Consider the following 16,374-nt stretch of genomic DNA (forward strand, 5'->3'; position numbering starts at 1 on the left):
GCTTCTCTTCCTCCATCAATAAGTGGGGACAAAATAGCACAAAGGAAGAAGGATTGTGACAGTAAAGGCCTTTCCATCAAAATGCTGCTGGGAAGATCATCTCCTGACCCTCTCTGTCCATACACCTCCTTGTGCATGGAGCTGGGGGTTACTTCATGAAACAGCAGATCCTTATCTTCCACACACCGGGTGCCTGCCATGCCCCAATAAAAGGGCTGACAGGGCTTTACCCGTGGCTCCCCTGGACCACATTCTTGATGTCAATCTTGATCTTGGTTCTCCCCTTACCAGATAGGGAGTCAGGAGACCTGCAGTCTGCTCCTGGCTTCCATTACTGCATCACCATCACTTGATAGCATCAGCTCTCTGGGCCCTGACTTTCCCAATTATAAAATGGCTGAGCAATGCTTTCCCCACCTTTTCAGGTTCACTGTGTCCACTCCCAGATGAAAAGGCAGCATCCAGGCACCAGAAGTTACAAATGTTAGTACAACCCCTACCCCAGCTACAACAGTTGACCCCACTTTGCTAAGCAATGGCCTAAATGCCAGCACACTTGCTTCCAGGAATATCAGGCCATTTTATCAGGGATAACACAAATCATGCAAGATATGCTTGCAAATAAGAAACGAAGCGTAGGTGGGTTAGTCAGCATAAGAACACACTGATCCTTTCTGGCTCCACATACTGAAACCCAGATCCTCAGAAGTAGCTCATAAAAATGCAAGCCACAGGACTATGAGTATGTGCAATACCAGAATTAGCTTCACGAGGAGGCACTTTAGGCTGTTTTCCAAACTGAAATCAATGTTGTACTTGCAATGAATTAAACACCCACATTTTTGCGCTTGCTGCAAACTGCAAAGTGAAATCATGAATGAAGGAATAGCAGAGCAGCATGATCAGAGAGAGCAGCAGCAGTCGGTGCGTGCCATTGCTGCTCAAAAAGATCCGACAAGCATTTGAGAAGCACCTTCCTTTTGCTTCCTGTGCCCTCGCATGTTCCTGGGGCAGCAAGAGACACAGCGGGGTTTTTTCACACTATATTAGTTAATCTTTTCAGCCAGTGGAGCAATTACTCCTTTAACATGATCGGTCCTGCTTTGCAGTGACTACTCTATAGACCTTCAACCGAGAAGCCAGATTTTGTTCAGATTTGCTGTTGTGATGCTGGCATCACTTCTCTTAGCCCAGTCTCAACACAGTGGGGAAATTCAATTCTAGTAATAGGTTTTCTAAAGGTTTCCTCGGGGTGGAACCAGCTGAGGCCCCACGGGTGGGCTTGGGACAGCAGGCGCCTGGGGACAGGCTCCTTCAAGGCTTTTGCCAGTGTTTGGGTTGGCAGCTGCGGCCAAGGGCCTGGGGCTGAGATACTGTCGAATGGTTTTCCCCCTTTTGCCAAGAGACCACAAAGGGAAAATCTGGGCTGACACCCTCAGAAACCCAAACACGTTATCCCAGCAACGACGCGTCTGGTATGATGGGCCGACGAGCCGCATGCGCGTTTGGAGACAGGCGCACCGATGCCTTTCAACAGCTGTAACTCAGCCCAAAAAACCCACCACCAAGCAAGCTTAAGCAGGTAAGAAAATAACCACCCCGACTCATTGAACGTTACTGAGAAAAGACATGATGCTTCTTACAACACCGGGTAAATTCTCCATACAATGGGTTGAATTATTCTAGGCTGCATGTAAGGTGCTCAGCAACGCAGCACGAATGGGCTGGGCAGCTGGAACGGCAGGCAGCACACAAGAGAGGTGTTCACCTCATGTTATTTCAGGGTCAAGAGTTTTAAAACACACTGTGTGATTTGGAAAGCTTGGCTCCACTTCTAGGTCAAGCATTAGCCTGAGATCTTGGCCCAGTTATTACAGATCCTGTGACACTTGTCTAAAAGGAGGAAGCGCTCACCTACATGTTTTCCTACCGTCCAACTGAAATAATTCACACACCCACTCCGATTTAGCTGGAATCAACGTGCTTCCTCCTTTACTGCACTAAAACTGCAGCAGAGGAGGGCTGCAGGCTGCAAGGAAACGACCAGGCTGAGCCTCCCGAGACGCACCTGTAATTTAATGACACACAAATAATCTCGTTGAGCGCAGCAGGTATCGTCCCCGCCTTGCAGATACACTGAGAGACCTGGGGAGCGATGGGTGACCTGCCTTGAGCATCCTTGTGAGGGAGAAGGATCCCCCTAAGTGACATGGAGCGGGGAGGTCGTGGTTATTTGGGCAGCCGGGAACATCCAAATGCCGGTCGGGTCCATGGGCTGGGACTGCCCGGTGGCATTTCCCCCGACCCAGTGCCGGCAGCTGCCGCGAGACTGGAGGAATGAGAGCGGCAGATGGAGGAACTGGTTTGGCAAACAGCTTGTTACTGGGGATCTGCCCACACCAGTGCCTGAACGTGACTCAGGCAGGTTGGGCGCTGGCTGGAGGTGCAGCCCGGGGAGGGGGATGAAGGGCATTGCCCCCTTCCCTAAACCAGCCGCCCGTCGTCCACGGGCTCACACCACGGGTCTGGCCCCAAAGATCCCACAGGTCCCCCCGTCCTCCACCTCTGGCTCGTCCCGGGTCCCCCAGACCCAGGTGGCCATAACTTCTCTTCAGCACCGATGGGCCAGAGAGCAGGAATATGTAAAGGGGATTGCTGCGCTGAATAGCTCGGATCTCAGGGAGATTTTTAGCTGCTAGAGCTGTGGGAAACCGGGCTCCCCTGTCCCTTCGCCAGCTCTGCCCTTCAGTCACTTTGCAACCATGGGCTGGGCACGTCAGCTCTGTGCTTTATTTGCCTGATAGGCTTATGGCAATATTTGTTTAGGGCCTTAGGGTCCGTGCAAGGGACCACAGAAACATTTTCCTATTGCACATAAGTTTCTGAGGTCTTTTGTTTCAACCTCCTGCAAATATCAGGTAGTGGGAAACTCCTTTTGCACCAAGTCTGTGCCTGGGAGTTTACCATAGCCAGCTGAAAAATGCCCTGGCTAGCAGGAGTGAAAACAAAAGGCATCCTGGAGCTGCACAGAAAGCAGCTGTGGGGAATGAGTCTGCGGGAAGGCACAACGAGGGCACGGCACGGCACGGCACAATCCCTGCCACGGTCCGGCAGCCTGCGTCCCCTGCACGCCCAGCACGGAGCAACTCACCGCTCAGGAGCCTGCCAAGGGACCTGCGTGCCCGAGATGTCAGTGCTACCTAGCTGAAATTCAAAAACAAAGTGGATCCTTCTCCTACCAAAAAAAAAAAAAGAAAAGAAAAAAATTATATCCTGTACAAAACTATCCTGTATTCAATAAAGTTTATTGTCCAATCTTGGCTTTGGAGCGTTCACAATACAACTGTAATATAAGCCTTAGCAATAAAATGAGCACATCCACAAAATAGTCCATGACACATCTGAATACAAAAATTGAAATATTCTTATAAAACATTCAGACACAAGATTGATAGATGGATACAATCTTTTATTCTTTTTTTTTTTTGTACCTTTCCATTTATTCCAGAAAAACTTTCTATAAAAAAATCATTGCTTCTTTTGGAATAAATCTTTAAAATCATTTCTTTTAAAATGCATCTTTCATTTGTACAACTCTAGTTAAATATATTACTGGTATTCTGCAAATGAATCACACCAGAGAACATTCACAGTATGTGTATCCTCGCCGCTTGGATCTATTTTTCCTGCTGTAGGCTGTAGGACAAGCATAATGCTGAGGAGGAAAGAAGGCAATGAAGAAACCAGAAAGTGGGTTTCATAGTGTTTGTGCCCAGACATCGCTACCGGGGAGTGCTAAGGGGACATCCAAACACATTTCTTACAAGACTCGAGCGTACAGAGGCAGGACGGCGGTGCGGCACGGCCGGAGCAGCACGGTCGGGCAGAGAGCCACAGCTTTCGGCAGGTGAGATCCTGTCACTTTTAACCTCAGGTATTTCGGGCTCAAGACCTGATGGCCCTCGCAGGACCCGCTCAGCCATCGCTGGCTCCGTGCTCTGAGCAAACCTGGGCTTGCGTGGCTGCAAGATGCCAGATTTAGGCTGGTGAAAGCAGAGTTTGGCCACGTAAGGCCGGGCACGCTCCCACCCCCGGGTCCGGTCCCTTCCCCGTCCTTGGGACACACACATTAAACCTTTTACTTTCCTCAGTCCAGTGGGTTAGACTCTTTCTTTACTGTTTTCCCACCTGCCTGTCCCTAGCCTGCTCTGGGAGCTCTGGCTCCTGTTTTATGCTAGCCTAATTTCTGACTGAAGATAAGTCATGGGGAAAAAAACAAAACAAAACATTTGAGAAGCTTGGGAAAACAGCCTTCCAATTACTTTTTTTTTTTTATCATGTGTAAGGGGGAGGAAAAAATCCACTTTTTTTGTCCTTAGTCTCCAAGATACAATGTAGTTTTGTTATTTAAAATCTTGACACAGATCTGGCAACGGGTTGGGCCAGGAAAGGCGTGTGCATGTGTGTATGGAGAGAGTGAAATTAAATAGCTCTGCCTGTAAGTTTTATTGTTGTCCCGTAACACAGACCTTGCTTTACACATTACTTTACTTACATTTCTTTAACTAGCTATCAGCTGGAGAGACGAAAGAATACAGCCTTTCCTGAGGGCACAGCCAAAACTCCATTTTCCACCAGAACTGGTAAAAAAAAAAAATTGCAAGAAAAATGTCTGGAAGACAAAGCAACAGTTTCCTTTTGTCAAAACTCCCCATCTGCGAGGAGGGCCAGTTACTCTGCAAAGTGACGGATGGGAGAACACGTGAAATGAAAAAAATGCCGGCGAGCCACAGACATTCCCAGCATTTTCATTAGCGCTACTTTAAAAAAATCCAACTTAAGAGCCGGCTGGCGATCCAAACGCTAGGGAAAGCCTGCCCGGGGATGAGCTGCCGGAGCAGGCAGGGAGCGATGCCATCGGCAGCGGGAGCCCTGCTGCAGATTTCCTCCCCTTGCAGGCGGGGAGGAGCGGGGTACCGCTCTGCTCGGGGCTTCTATAAACCGGGGCATCCACGGGATCTTGGTCCTCATAAACCCAACCGGACCCCACGCTCCTCAGGGGGACTGTAACACTATCCAGGAGATGGAGAAAGGGGGATTCGGCTCCCGGCACTGATCGCTGCCAACCTGCAGCTCCTTTTCTTCGCGGTCGGGAAGGTTTGGCGGGCAGCGTGCCGTGGGAGATCAGACGCTCGGGGCTCTGCCAGCCGACACGTGCAAACGCAGCAGCGACAGGAGCTTGTAAATCGAACCTCGCTCAGTGAGGCACCAATATTTACACACGCTATCACCCTTCTGAATAGGAATCAAATATCCACTAGATGTGGTGGAACAAAAGGGGTTATCTTAAATTCAGGCTGTTAGTAGCACACAGGGCTAGTCAATAATAGTGTCTCCTTCAGGGAGGACTTGTAGGAGGAAAGGCAAAGGCTATGAAAGAATAAACAGCAGCTAACAGGCCCTTTCTCTTTGCTATCTGATCCCGGGTAAAGCAGTCCTGTCTACACGGTCATTGCTAGGTCTTTTCCCTGACGTTTCTCCCCAGCGGTTCCCGTAGGTGACCTTGACCTTCAAGAGGAATACCTCTCTTACACGGGGAGAGCTGAGAGCACACCGATCTGGTGGTCCAGCATGGTCTGCCTCCGTCCTCCCGGCGTGAAAGCAGGACGGCTCAGCTGGGCACCCGCTGCCCCAGCACGCTTTATGCCCAAGGCAATCTCAGCGCATGGGGATGGTAACGCCAAGCAAGAAAACTGCACGAAGACAGGTCGAACGTGTCCTGAATGGGCTTCCCAAGAGTGGGTGGAGGGGGTTCCTGCTCCCTCCGGTCCGATCTGTGCTCACAGACCTCAGGGGAGGCTCTGACCCCCCCGGGGACGCCAGCACTTTTCGCCCCGTGTACCTGAAGGTGCTGCCGCAGGGGCAGATGCTGCGCCCGTGAGCTGGCCTGCCTGCTGAGCTGCTAATTCCCGATAGGAGCTGGCTGCCCTGGGAAGTGCAAGTCTGCACCGCAGATCCCTGCCATGCCAAGGAAATTCCTGTAGAAAATGCCTTTGTGAAAGAAAATATGACAGTGCGAGAGTTCAGACTTACTCCAGCCAACACCTCCCTTTGCAAACCTCCCTACTGAAAAACCCCATGCAGCAGGAACCGGGTGTAGGAAACCAGGCAAAACGCTACCCTGACATCAGGGTGAAATGCGTCACTGGTGGCTGATGGCTATTCATGCTCTTCCCTATCAAATGGAAACAATTAATGAACTATTCAGCCTGCCGTATGCTGGACATACCGAGAAGGGAACTGAGTAGGGATGGGCAAACCTCAAACAATGCAGACGTCTGGATGCTTGTCTAGGACAAACCCGAATTAACAGCTTTGGTCTGATGGGGGAAGCTCGGAGGGCGCATCCAGCACTGGCACAGGGAGGAGTCACCCCAGAAGCTTTGGGAGGCTTGGGGGTCTCCGTATTTATCCTCACGCTTTGCATTTTCCAAGGATCACAGAAGAAATGCTGCAGAGCAAAGCAGAAAACAGAGCCCTCTGTCCCTGCTCGATGGGAAAACAGTGGCATGGAGAGTTACCGTCCCCTGAGCAATGCCTCCCAGGCTGGGAGCGTGACGGGTTAAGACATCAATCAGCATGTCCTGCCAGTGCCAGTGCCCGGTGACAGTCACAGCACCTGCCAAGTCCAGAGTCTCCTGGCCACATCCATGGGCTGGAGGACCGATGGGCGAGAGGACTAGTCATCTGGGACAGCCAAGAAAAGGATGTGAATATTATACAGTAGAAAGACTTCTTGCAACACTCACACACTCGAAGACGTTTCGGGCTGTTTGCAGGCTGTGGGGGAGAGGTGCAGCAGGGCCTCTTCGCTCAGGATGGATTTGGCACGTTCCTGAAGCGGATGGAGAGGAAAACGCACCAGGAGCAGTCCTCGGCCAGCAAAGCACGCTCAGATCTAAGCACACACCTCAGTCTCACGGCATCGATCTGAGTCAGGGCTGGTATGATCTGGCGTTGGCTACAAATGTAGAGGCCAGGCGAAGAGGTTTGAGGGATGATTTGCTTCTCTCCGGGTCTATTTCTGGTCCCCACAGCTGAGCTGTGGGAGGTTTGGCACCTCTCCCCCTTCCTCTGGGTAGAAATGCACTGAGGTGGGTGTGTGCAACACTTTGGTACGGAGAAGCTGCACGGCTCGGGCTCTGCCACGTCGCACGGGGCTCGGCGACGGGACGGGGGGAGATGCGCTTGTCTGGGAACCGTGTCCTGCCCCTTGTGATGATGGCGGAGAGGGTCCCGGGCTGGGGGGGCGGCAGGCTCGGCGATGAGAAAGGGGCTGCTCCGTCGGTGCCTGGGAAAGGCTGGCTGAAGGGCTCAGCGCAGCAATGGGAGGCAGCACGGAGCTGATGCTCATCTGCCCCCGCTTCTGCACAGCCCTACCAGCAGGTACCCCAGGAGGGATAAGCCAACCCTTGGTCTCAGCTCAGGACATCCCTGGGGAGCAGCCAGCTGACTGAATTTGGAAATGCAATGGTGGCAAGGAGGGGGAGATGCTGGGGGAAGCAAGGGGAAGCCCCCTCCTCCCAGCTGCTCCATCCTTGCCAGGATTCAGGTATCAAAGATGGGGAGAGAAAAAAGGGGTATGTAGGCAGAGGCAAGGGCAAATAAAGGAGGGCTGCCCTGGTTTTTGTGCTTCAGGTGCAGTCTCTCCAGTGCCAGGCTGGGTCATGCCCCCGACTCGTAACGTGGCTGCAAAGTGTCTCCCCAAGAAACGGGGGGTGCAGAGCAGGTTGTCCGAGCAAAGGTACTTTTTCCAAAATGCCTGCCTGGGCCAAACGCTACGATCCACCGCCCAGCTTTGGAGATACCACTCTCTGCTCACAAAACCTCCCCATGCCCAGCTCACCCCCCCAAGGGCAGCGAGCGGTTCCCTGGGGCAGCTCACGATCCTGCGCTCCGGGCAGTGCCCAGGGCAGCTCCTCACTAGAGCACCTGCACAAGAGGGCAGCGGCTCACGTCTGATGGGGGCAACGTGAAAACAAGAGGGGAAAAAGGCCACAGGTCCATCAACAGCAGCTGCTAGGGGCTGTGGTTGTGGGGACAGGCAGGGGAGAGCCTGTGGCCAAGGGCGCTTCAGCATCATCCTGCTCGAGTCAGTAATTCTGCGGTGGGTCAGGTGGGAGCGTGTTGCCGTCTCCTTTCTCAGTGCTTTGATCTCCATGGTGACAAGGGGAACGCGAGATCCGAGTTTAAAATATACTCTGCCTCCTGTTCTTCCCTCGGGCTGAGGAAGAGAGAGAGAGATGGGTCAGAGAGGGCAGACGGTGAGTGACACTTTGCAGAGAAGCCGAGCCCTGCGGGTTAGGAGGTTACGAGCCCACGGCATTCACGGAGGAGGTCCTCGGGACACCTAGATGTGACTTTGGTACTGTGGTAGGTGACAAGCAAGGATGTCCCGGGGTAACTTGTGGACTAAAGCGGGGGTCAGGGATCAGGTTTGGCTTTTTCCTATGTGGGACCCACTGGGAGTAACCTCAGTGCCAGCACGGTCCGTGGCACCACCTGGGAGAGGTCAGCATGATTTTCCCCAGTCCTACCTGACTGCTGGAAGGCTGAGCCTCGGTAGCCAGGGTCCTTTTGAAGCTGAATCTCCTTCAGGGAGAAGATGGAGACGTCTAGGCAGAGGGGACAGAGAGAAAGGGGTCAGTCCAGCTGGCTGAGCCAGCAGCAGTCTGCAAACCCAGAGCCAGGAGGGACAGCAGCGCCCAAATGCAGCACTGCACCTCATCAGAGCTTTCCTTTCACACTCACTCCTACTCTACACCGTCCTGCCCAAAACCGTTTCTTGCTTTTGCAGCCCCCAAGCTCCCACTCCACCCTGCTGCAGAAGCACCCATTTCCTCGGAGTAAGCAAAGACAGGAGGCATCCCGAAGAGATCTGGCTGCAAACCATCACCCTCGGGCTGCGCAGAAGCTCTTTGCTCCACATCCCCCAGGCGAGAGGACAGCCTGCACTTACTGTCAGGCAGGAGGTGCACCCGCTCTCCCAGGCTCTTGAAGTAAGCGTGCCGCAGGGCTGCCTCCGCCGAAATCCGGCCTTTGGCTTCGTACTGCACAAAGTCCCAGAGAAAGGCAATTACATACAGTCTGCACGTGCGAGACGGCATTCAAGTGGGCACAGAGGCCCCATACAGGGTGTGTGCACATTTGTGCACCTATGCACATGTAAGTCCCCAAGCAATTTCATATGCCGCGTGGGTGGCAGTGTGTCCAAACACTGTGCTCACCATGGGGGTGTGCAGGCAATCACTAGTACCATTTGCATGTGCACAAGGGACAGCACACACTGTGTGACTGTGAGTGCACCAGTCATGTCGTGCCTTATGGATCATCAGGTTTGTGTCCTCTCACTTGTGTGAAAGGACACAGGGTGAAGGATGATTCACCATCCTTAGTGGTTGGGATTAGCACCTACAATGCCATAGCTGTAGGGCTATGACTTATTCTGCAGTCGCAGCTCGTCTCCTGCCTGGCTCCAAAATCAGTGTGAGGGCAGCCAGAGTACCTTCACTTCAGCAATTCCCTTTGCCATCGACCTGGACTGCTCTACCACTCACCAGAAGGAGGTTCATCAGCAAGTCAATCCCTTCTGAGTCCAGCCTTAGAGAAGGAGGAAATGAAAAACGGAGCATTATTGCACCCAGGAGACACTGCAATCGTCAATGCAAGGGACAAGTGGCAGCTGGGACCTCCAGTGCACAGCTGCATTCAGAAGCTGCCGGCACCCCAAGGAGGAAACGAAACTGGTCTCCCCAGGCTCCTGTTTACGACCAGCGCAAGCCCACCATGCCTTACGTGTCCCTGCTCAAGAAGGTACCTTGGAGCGTGATTTATTAACGGCTGGGCTCGGTACTGGGTGAAATTGTAAGCCTTAAACTCCTCGTTGGATGTTATTCCAGGCCAGGTGTCTTCTGTTGGGGTTCCTGAGAGGGGGAGAGAGGGAAACCTGTCATCCTCACTTGGTGCAGAGAGAAGAGCCTCATGCATGCGAATGCCAGGATCCTGCCCAGGAGAGAGAGGGCACGAATATCCCCGGCAGGCTGGGATTCGCCTGCGCATCCCACGGGGCAGCCGGCGAGGAGCTCCTCGCCCTCACACCTCTGCTTGACTGCAAGCCTGGGGGGAGGCTGCAGGCAGCCTCTGCCCACTCCTGCCCACGCCTGCCCACGCCTGCCCACGCCACTGCAAGGCTTTGCCAACGGGCTGGGCTCCCTCCAAGCTTCCGAGGCTGCGCTTTGTCACCGCTCCTGCAGTCAGCCACTGCCCTCGCGTGGGGATTTGGGAGACAGCAGAAGACTCACCCAGCAGCCTGAAGATCAAATGCAGCTCTTCTTTCACCGTGGAACCGGGGAACATGGGCCGGCCGGTGACCATCTCATAGTGGATGCACCCAACACCCCTAAAGCAGCAGCAGAGGCTCTGGGATTAGCGAGGGAGAAGCCCTGGGGATGCCCCACCACCCCTTGGCCAGGGCTGAGCTTCCTGGAGAACGAAATGAGCTCCAGGAGCTGTATCCCCAATCTGTTACGGGTAACCGTTCACCCCTGATGTGGACAGTGTGCTCCAAAGACCTTGAACGCCAGGGGTCATGGAAAACAGCGTGGTCCCTGGGAGAGCCCACCACCCTCTGGTGTCACCAGCACTGTGGGCACGTATGGTGCTGCACTGGCGGACGGATGGAAATGCCCGACCCACCGTCCCGGAGACCCTGGGAAGCTCGGTTTGGACCCATGGCTCACCACATGTCGATGGGTGTGGAATATTCCGTAGATCCCAGCAGGACGTCGGGGGGCCGGTACCACAGCGTGACCACTTCATTAGAATACGTTTTTGTAGGGACTGACTTGGCTCTGGCTAGTCCTGAGGATGAAGGGGATGGGCGTCAAGGAGCTGCACCTAGCTGCACCTTCTTGCAATGCTGCACCTTCCCCAGAGAGGTCCACCTACCAAAGTCAGCCAGCTTGAGCTCTCCTCTCTCGTTGATGAGCAGGTTCTGGGGTTTGAGGTCTCGGTGCAGGATCTTTCTCCCGTGACAATAAGCCAGACCACGCAGCAGCTGGAACATGAAGATCTGTGGGGAGAAGGGGCTGGCATTTAGCACTGGAACACGGGCACCAAAAATGAGTCTGTCTCAAGGGCTCTTAAAGTCATGGCCCGGAAAGACCCCCTCGAAGCCGGCCTGGTGTGGGACACACTGTAGACAATTGTTCAGGCCCATCACCAGCAATCCCGAAAAGGGGCTGAACAAAGTCTGCATGCACAGTCATTTTATTTAGGGTGGCAGTGACTTGGAGAAAACCTTGTGGAGCATCAGAGCAGGCTGAAAAAGGTCAGAGTTTAAGAAGGCTGAAGTGAGGAGAGAAGGGGTATCCAGCCTCACCCAGCCCTGTAACACCCTAGACTGCACTCATGTGGGGAGAGGCAGGGGTACGGGGTCCCAGGCAGCACCGTCTTACCTTCACGTTGTGCACGCTCATCAGGTTCCCACAGTTGTCGAGGTACTGTTTGAGGTCGTTGTCCTGCAAGAGGAAGCACACGTCAGCCTGTCCTTCCCTCAGCCCCCATCGCCCACCTGCAGAGGGGCAACTGCCCCCCTGCTGCCGCAGAAAGCCCCTCCAGACCCACCAGGTACTCGAAGACGAGGGTGAGGGAGCGCTCCGTGTGGATGATGTCGTGCAGGGTCACGATGTTGGCGTGTTTCAGGTTTTTCAGCAGTGACACTGCGAGGAGAGGAGATGGCAGGTTGGGGCAGCGGGACCTGGATACGGCTCGACCTGCACCACCCTGTCCCAAATCCGCCAGCATTGCTCAGGAGGGCTGCGATGGGGAAAAGCCCCTCCTGCCCTCACCTTCCCGTATGGCCGTGCAAGGTGCCCCTTCCTCGTGCTCCAGGCGGATTTCCTTCAGGGCAACGAGGTTTTCGGTCAGCTTGCTGCGTCCCTTGAAGACAGTGGCATAAGTGCCCTGGGTTGGGGGGAGAGAAAATACAAGCCATGCAGACCATTTACCAGGGTGGCACAACACTGATATACTCCATAACATTTGGAGGAAGGATCATTTGAAGCTACAGGGCCAAGTCTGAAGTCCACAGAAAGACTTGGTCTAAAAATTGCGAGGTATTGAAGAAATTTGGCTACAGTCTGCCCTTTGCACTTCAAGCTGCCCTTCTAACAATTTAAATCCTTACAGGGTTTCATAGTCTACTCACCTCTCCCAGTTTGTCCAGTTTAACATAGGTTTCCAGCTTCCCAAACCCAATATCTGACTGTAAGAGAGAAAGGAAAACATCACTGGGAGGGATCTCATCCAGGGATGGCTTCACCTCCGGGGGGAAGGTCAAGGACACTGGACAGGAACAGCTTTGAGGGCAGATCAGGTGTTTGCATGCAGAAGCCCAGCTGATCTAAGTAGATAAAGTCCATTACTTTCCTGGAGAAGCCCTGCAGGTGACTAGGCAATCAATCAGAAAACCTTCATAACCCACTGGCTGCTTCAGTGAAATGGATGGCGCCTGCATCCCGTACCCCAGGGCGGCCGCAGCCTGCACGACTGCCCCTTCCCGCTGCCACCCCTGCAATTCCCTTCTCCTCTCATCCACCACCCTGACATGCCCCCAGCAGCGGCCGAGTCAAACAGGAGCCGTGATTTGCAAAGAGCTGATGCCTTTTCTATGGCAGAAGCCTCGTGGGATCCTGCTGCCGATGCCCAGCCCTTTTCTTGAGTGCTTTCCTATGTCCTGGTTTTTACTGACACCTTTCATTTCTCTGTGTGCTGTTTAAATCAAGCGTGAAAGGGATATTTTCCCATTTGGAACAGTAACTCTTTAACATATTGCTGAGACCTGCTCTCGTGTACCCGGTGAAAGAAGGGCAACCACTGCAAGGCCACAGATTTAGGTGTCACTCCTTAGCAGACCCCTGAAACTGCAGTTTTCTGTGGGGACAGAGGCACCTCCTTGGTTAGTCTGGGTTATCTGTGTGCCAGGGCAGGCCCCCCAACCCAGCACCACTGCCCCCCTCTCCTGAGCCAAGGGCCCATGCCATGCCACCCACCATCAGCAGATGGAGCTGGATGGACAGCTGTCAATCAGCAGGCAAAGATAAGGGCCGTGCAGGGAAAGGATCCCCTGGGGGAGGCACTGAAGGAGCCCCCCTACACTGTGCCCAGGGCTCTGCCGGGAGAATCAGCAGCCCCAGGTCTGGGATGCTCTCACAGCATCCCCTGCTCACCAGATCTGCCCCACGGAAAAGGCTTTTTCCTTGCAACAAGCACTGACCACACCACCAAGCTCTCACAAGCTGCTTTCTTGCAGGCTGCATATGGACCAGCAAATCCCAAGGGAACATAGTGTTTTTTTAATGCCATTTTGGCTTCCCCAAACCCTCTGCGCACCCTGGGAACAGATGTGTCCTGAGCAGGGAAATGAGGTGGCTGCTGCAATCTGAGGTGCTGTACACCCCCCAGAGCCATACTGGGAGCATTGCAGGAGCATGCCTTATTCATGGGGGGGACCATGAATATTAATGACACATTGCTCTGGCTGTGTCTATTTTATTGATTAGACAGAACAGGGAGGTAAATGCAAGCTCTCCTCTTCTCCTCCCTCTCCCTGAATAGGCATGCCAGATCTGAAGACGCCTGCTGAGACCTCGCTGTTGTATCTGTATAGCACTGAGCACTCCTGGGCAGCAGGACACAAGCTTGCACATTTGTAAACAGGGCACTGGGTTTTTGCTCCTACATATGCTGATGCTCTGCAGTAAAGAAACTGAAATGCCAACACTGATGCAAAAGCTAATTCATTATTTATCGGCATTTGCATTTCAACTAGCAGAGGCTCTGGCACTTGCTAAACCGCGGGAGGCTTTCCGCCTCCTATTTGGAAGGAGCCAGGCCAAGAGGAAAGCCAGGTGTGTGCAGAGGTGAGTGAAGGAATGTGCAGGCCTGGGGATTTGCACAGCAGTACGCAGATGTGCATGCGTAGGAGTGACGCAGGGGAAGAGATGCATATGTGCATGGTAGGGGGAATGTGTGCTGCTGGGAGCGTGCAGAAAGGGATTTTCATGGGCAGGGATGTGTGCGCGCGTATCTCCATGATGCACAGGCGGTACAAGTGAGCTTGCACAGCAGGGCATGACTGCATGGGTGGGTGGCAACCAGCACATGCATCTGCTGGCTGGGACTTGTATGCACGAAGCGAGACGCTGTGCCCGGTACTGCTCGCTCTGCAGGGTGAGACTTACGAGGGAAGCCCGTCGGGACATCCTGCTGAGGGGCTTGGGGAACTCCGGGCTCTCCATCTGCAGCTTCTGCAAGAACTCGGGGGGCAGGCGGATGTCCATGGGCAGGGAAAGACGCTTGCTGACATCCTGCGGAGAGGGCCAGAAGAGCGGGCGATGAATGCATCAGATGACAGGAGGACTGTCCAGAGACATTCAAGGGGAAGTGCTCTCTAACCAGAGCTGGTATTAATGACGAAGCAACGGGTGCAGCTTCTGTGGGACCCTTAGTCAAAGGAAAAAGGAAGGTGTGCGTGCATGCACGTGCATGGGGATGCGCACTGGGGTTGTCAGCTACTATGGGAGTCACGTTGAGTGCACCCAAGAGGACATCAGGGCTCGTGTCTGAGGCTGCCAGGTCCCCACGAATCAAACACCGTTTTTTCCAGCCAGCAGGCAGGTGACAACCAGAACTTGCCACGTCCCTTCTGCCCGCTCCAGCCTGCAGCGGTACTTGCCTCCATGGAGAAACGGCGCTGGTTGTTGTTGCGGTAGCGCACGGCCATCGGGGACTGGCCTTCCACCTCAGAGGGGGAGATGGGGCTGGTGTCTGCTCGGAAGTCCCTGCCCAGATGTCCCAGCTGCAGGTGCCCTTGAGCCAGGTCTGAGGACAAAGAGAAAGGAGAGCAAGCTGCTGGAGTGGTAGCAGATGTGCCAAGGCCCAAGGCACTTGCTTTGGAGAAAAGAGAGTGAGAGCAGGGCAGGGAGGTCCGGAGATGCTCTGGGGCCATGGGAAAGTCTTCTTCCTTTTCTATATCCAGGAGGCAGAGGGAATACCTGCTTTTCGCTCCAGACTCCTGGTGCATCGCCACCGCACAGCTCTGCTCAGCAGCACCCCCAAAGTGCCCTCATGAAGCCCCCTGCAATGAAGGTCTCTTTTGACAGATGAGGAGGGGAATTGCTTCACACCCAAGGCCACCCGGATCTCCCACGTCCCAGTCCAGTGCTCAACCCACCAGGCAGCTCACCCCTCTGCAGCAGCACCACAGGGTTTTGCATGGGTGAGCATTCATCTTAACTTTCCAGCCGTATCTTCACTAAAGTCACATTAGACAAAACATGATTTGCGCTTTAGGAACACCTTGGTGCCTGACCGTGGCTCTGGATCCCTCTGTGCTAGGTCTGTACAAAAACAAAACAGAAAAAGAGCCCTGCCTCTGGGGAGCTTACAAGCACGCGTACCTAATCTGCCTCAGGAACCACCAAAACTAACAGACATCAGGGTACTTTCCTCCAAGGATGTGACCGTTTCTCAGAAGGTGTTTGGGATTAAAGGCTGCAGAGTCATTTACTGCAAAACAAAACACTCCAGGCTTTCCTGCCCCAACCTGCTGCAGACACACAGTCCCCAGAAGCACAAAAGCTCTCTTGAAAACCAAAGCAGTTCAGAAAAATAACTCTTCTCTTGGGACTCCAGGTGTGAACCCTCACTGAGCCCGAGAAACCCTGAAAGGAGCAAGAAATCAGAACAAAATAAGCCATTGAGCTCCCTCTGGTCTCCAGTTTGAGGCTTGCACTTAAACCTCCTCACTCTGTAATTACCAGCTGGTTGGTAGGAATATTCTGGCATGCATAGACCCAGACACTGGCACAGCAAAACACTGAGGAGTTCAATGCAGGTCGCCTGGACCCCAGTGAAGTGGACTTCCCCGACTCACATGGATGCCATTCAGATGGAGGCAGCGCTAACTGGGTGTGCTGGGAGGGAGGAGCCAGGGCTAACTGGGTGTGCTGGGATGGAGGAGAACCACCTCCCCAAGGGAGGGATGCAACTCCCTCTGAAAAGGTGTAGGACCAAGCAGGGACGACTTGCCAAGCCCTTTCCCTGAGCTGCACAGAGACAATCCCCTGCTATGCCTAATGCAGATTTCGGCACACCGATCCCAATGTGTTCAGGCAGCCAGCGATGATCTCATTGCTGAAGACTGGAGAAAGAGGGCTGGCTTTCACGGGGTGGTGAGCAGGGCTGAGACCTGGCTGCAATTTGCTCATCTGATGGATGAGAGGTGGCAGGCAAGTGACCTGGGAAAAGATG

General features: G+C 53.8%; 1 protein-coding gene across 1 annotated transcript in view; it reads right to left on the reverse strand.

The window, feature by feature from the left end:
- Positions 1–3,286: 3,286 nt before the first annotated feature.
- Positions 3,287–16,374, reverse strand: part of CDK18 (cyclin dependent kinase 18) — a 39,321-nt gene continuing 26,233 nt past the window's right edge. The window contains exons 3-16 of the mRNA XM_069772070.1: positions 14,798–14,943; positions 14,304–14,429; positions 12,269–12,325; positions 11,910–12,024; positions 11,686–11,780; positions 11,517–11,579; positions 11,008–11,131; positions 10,800–10,920; positions 10,362–10,459; positions 9,878–9,983; positions 9,618–9,660; positions 9,020–9,110; positions 8,598–8,675; positions 3,287–8,284 (exon numbers count right to left, since the gene is read on the reverse strand). Of these exons, the coding sequence (XP_069628171.1) occupies positions 8,250–8,284; positions 8,598–8,675; positions 9,020–9,110; positions 9,618–9,660; positions 9,878–9,983; positions 10,362–10,459; positions 10,800–10,920; positions 11,008–11,131; positions 11,517–11,579; positions 11,686–11,780; positions 11,910–12,024; positions 12,269–12,325; positions 14,304–14,429; positions 14,798–14,943 (1,298 nt within the window). The 3' untranslated portion in view covers positions 3,287–8,249. The remainder of the gene's footprint in view (positions 8,285–8,597; positions 8,676–9,019; positions 9,111–9,617; positions 9,661–9,877; positions 9,984–10,361; positions 10,460–10,799; positions 10,921–11,007; positions 11,132–11,516; positions 11,580–11,685; positions 11,781–11,909; positions 12,025–12,268; positions 12,326–14,303; positions 14,430–14,797; positions 14,944–16,374) is intronic.

The sequence above is a fragment of the Haliaeetus albicilla genome, chromosome 26 (assembly GCF_947461875.1).
Source record: "Haliaeetus albicilla chromosome 26, bHalAlb1.1, whole genome shotgun sequence".
Lineage (NCBI taxonomy): Eukaryota > Metazoa > Chordata > Aves > Accipitriformes > Accipitridae > Haliaeetus > Haliaeetus albicilla.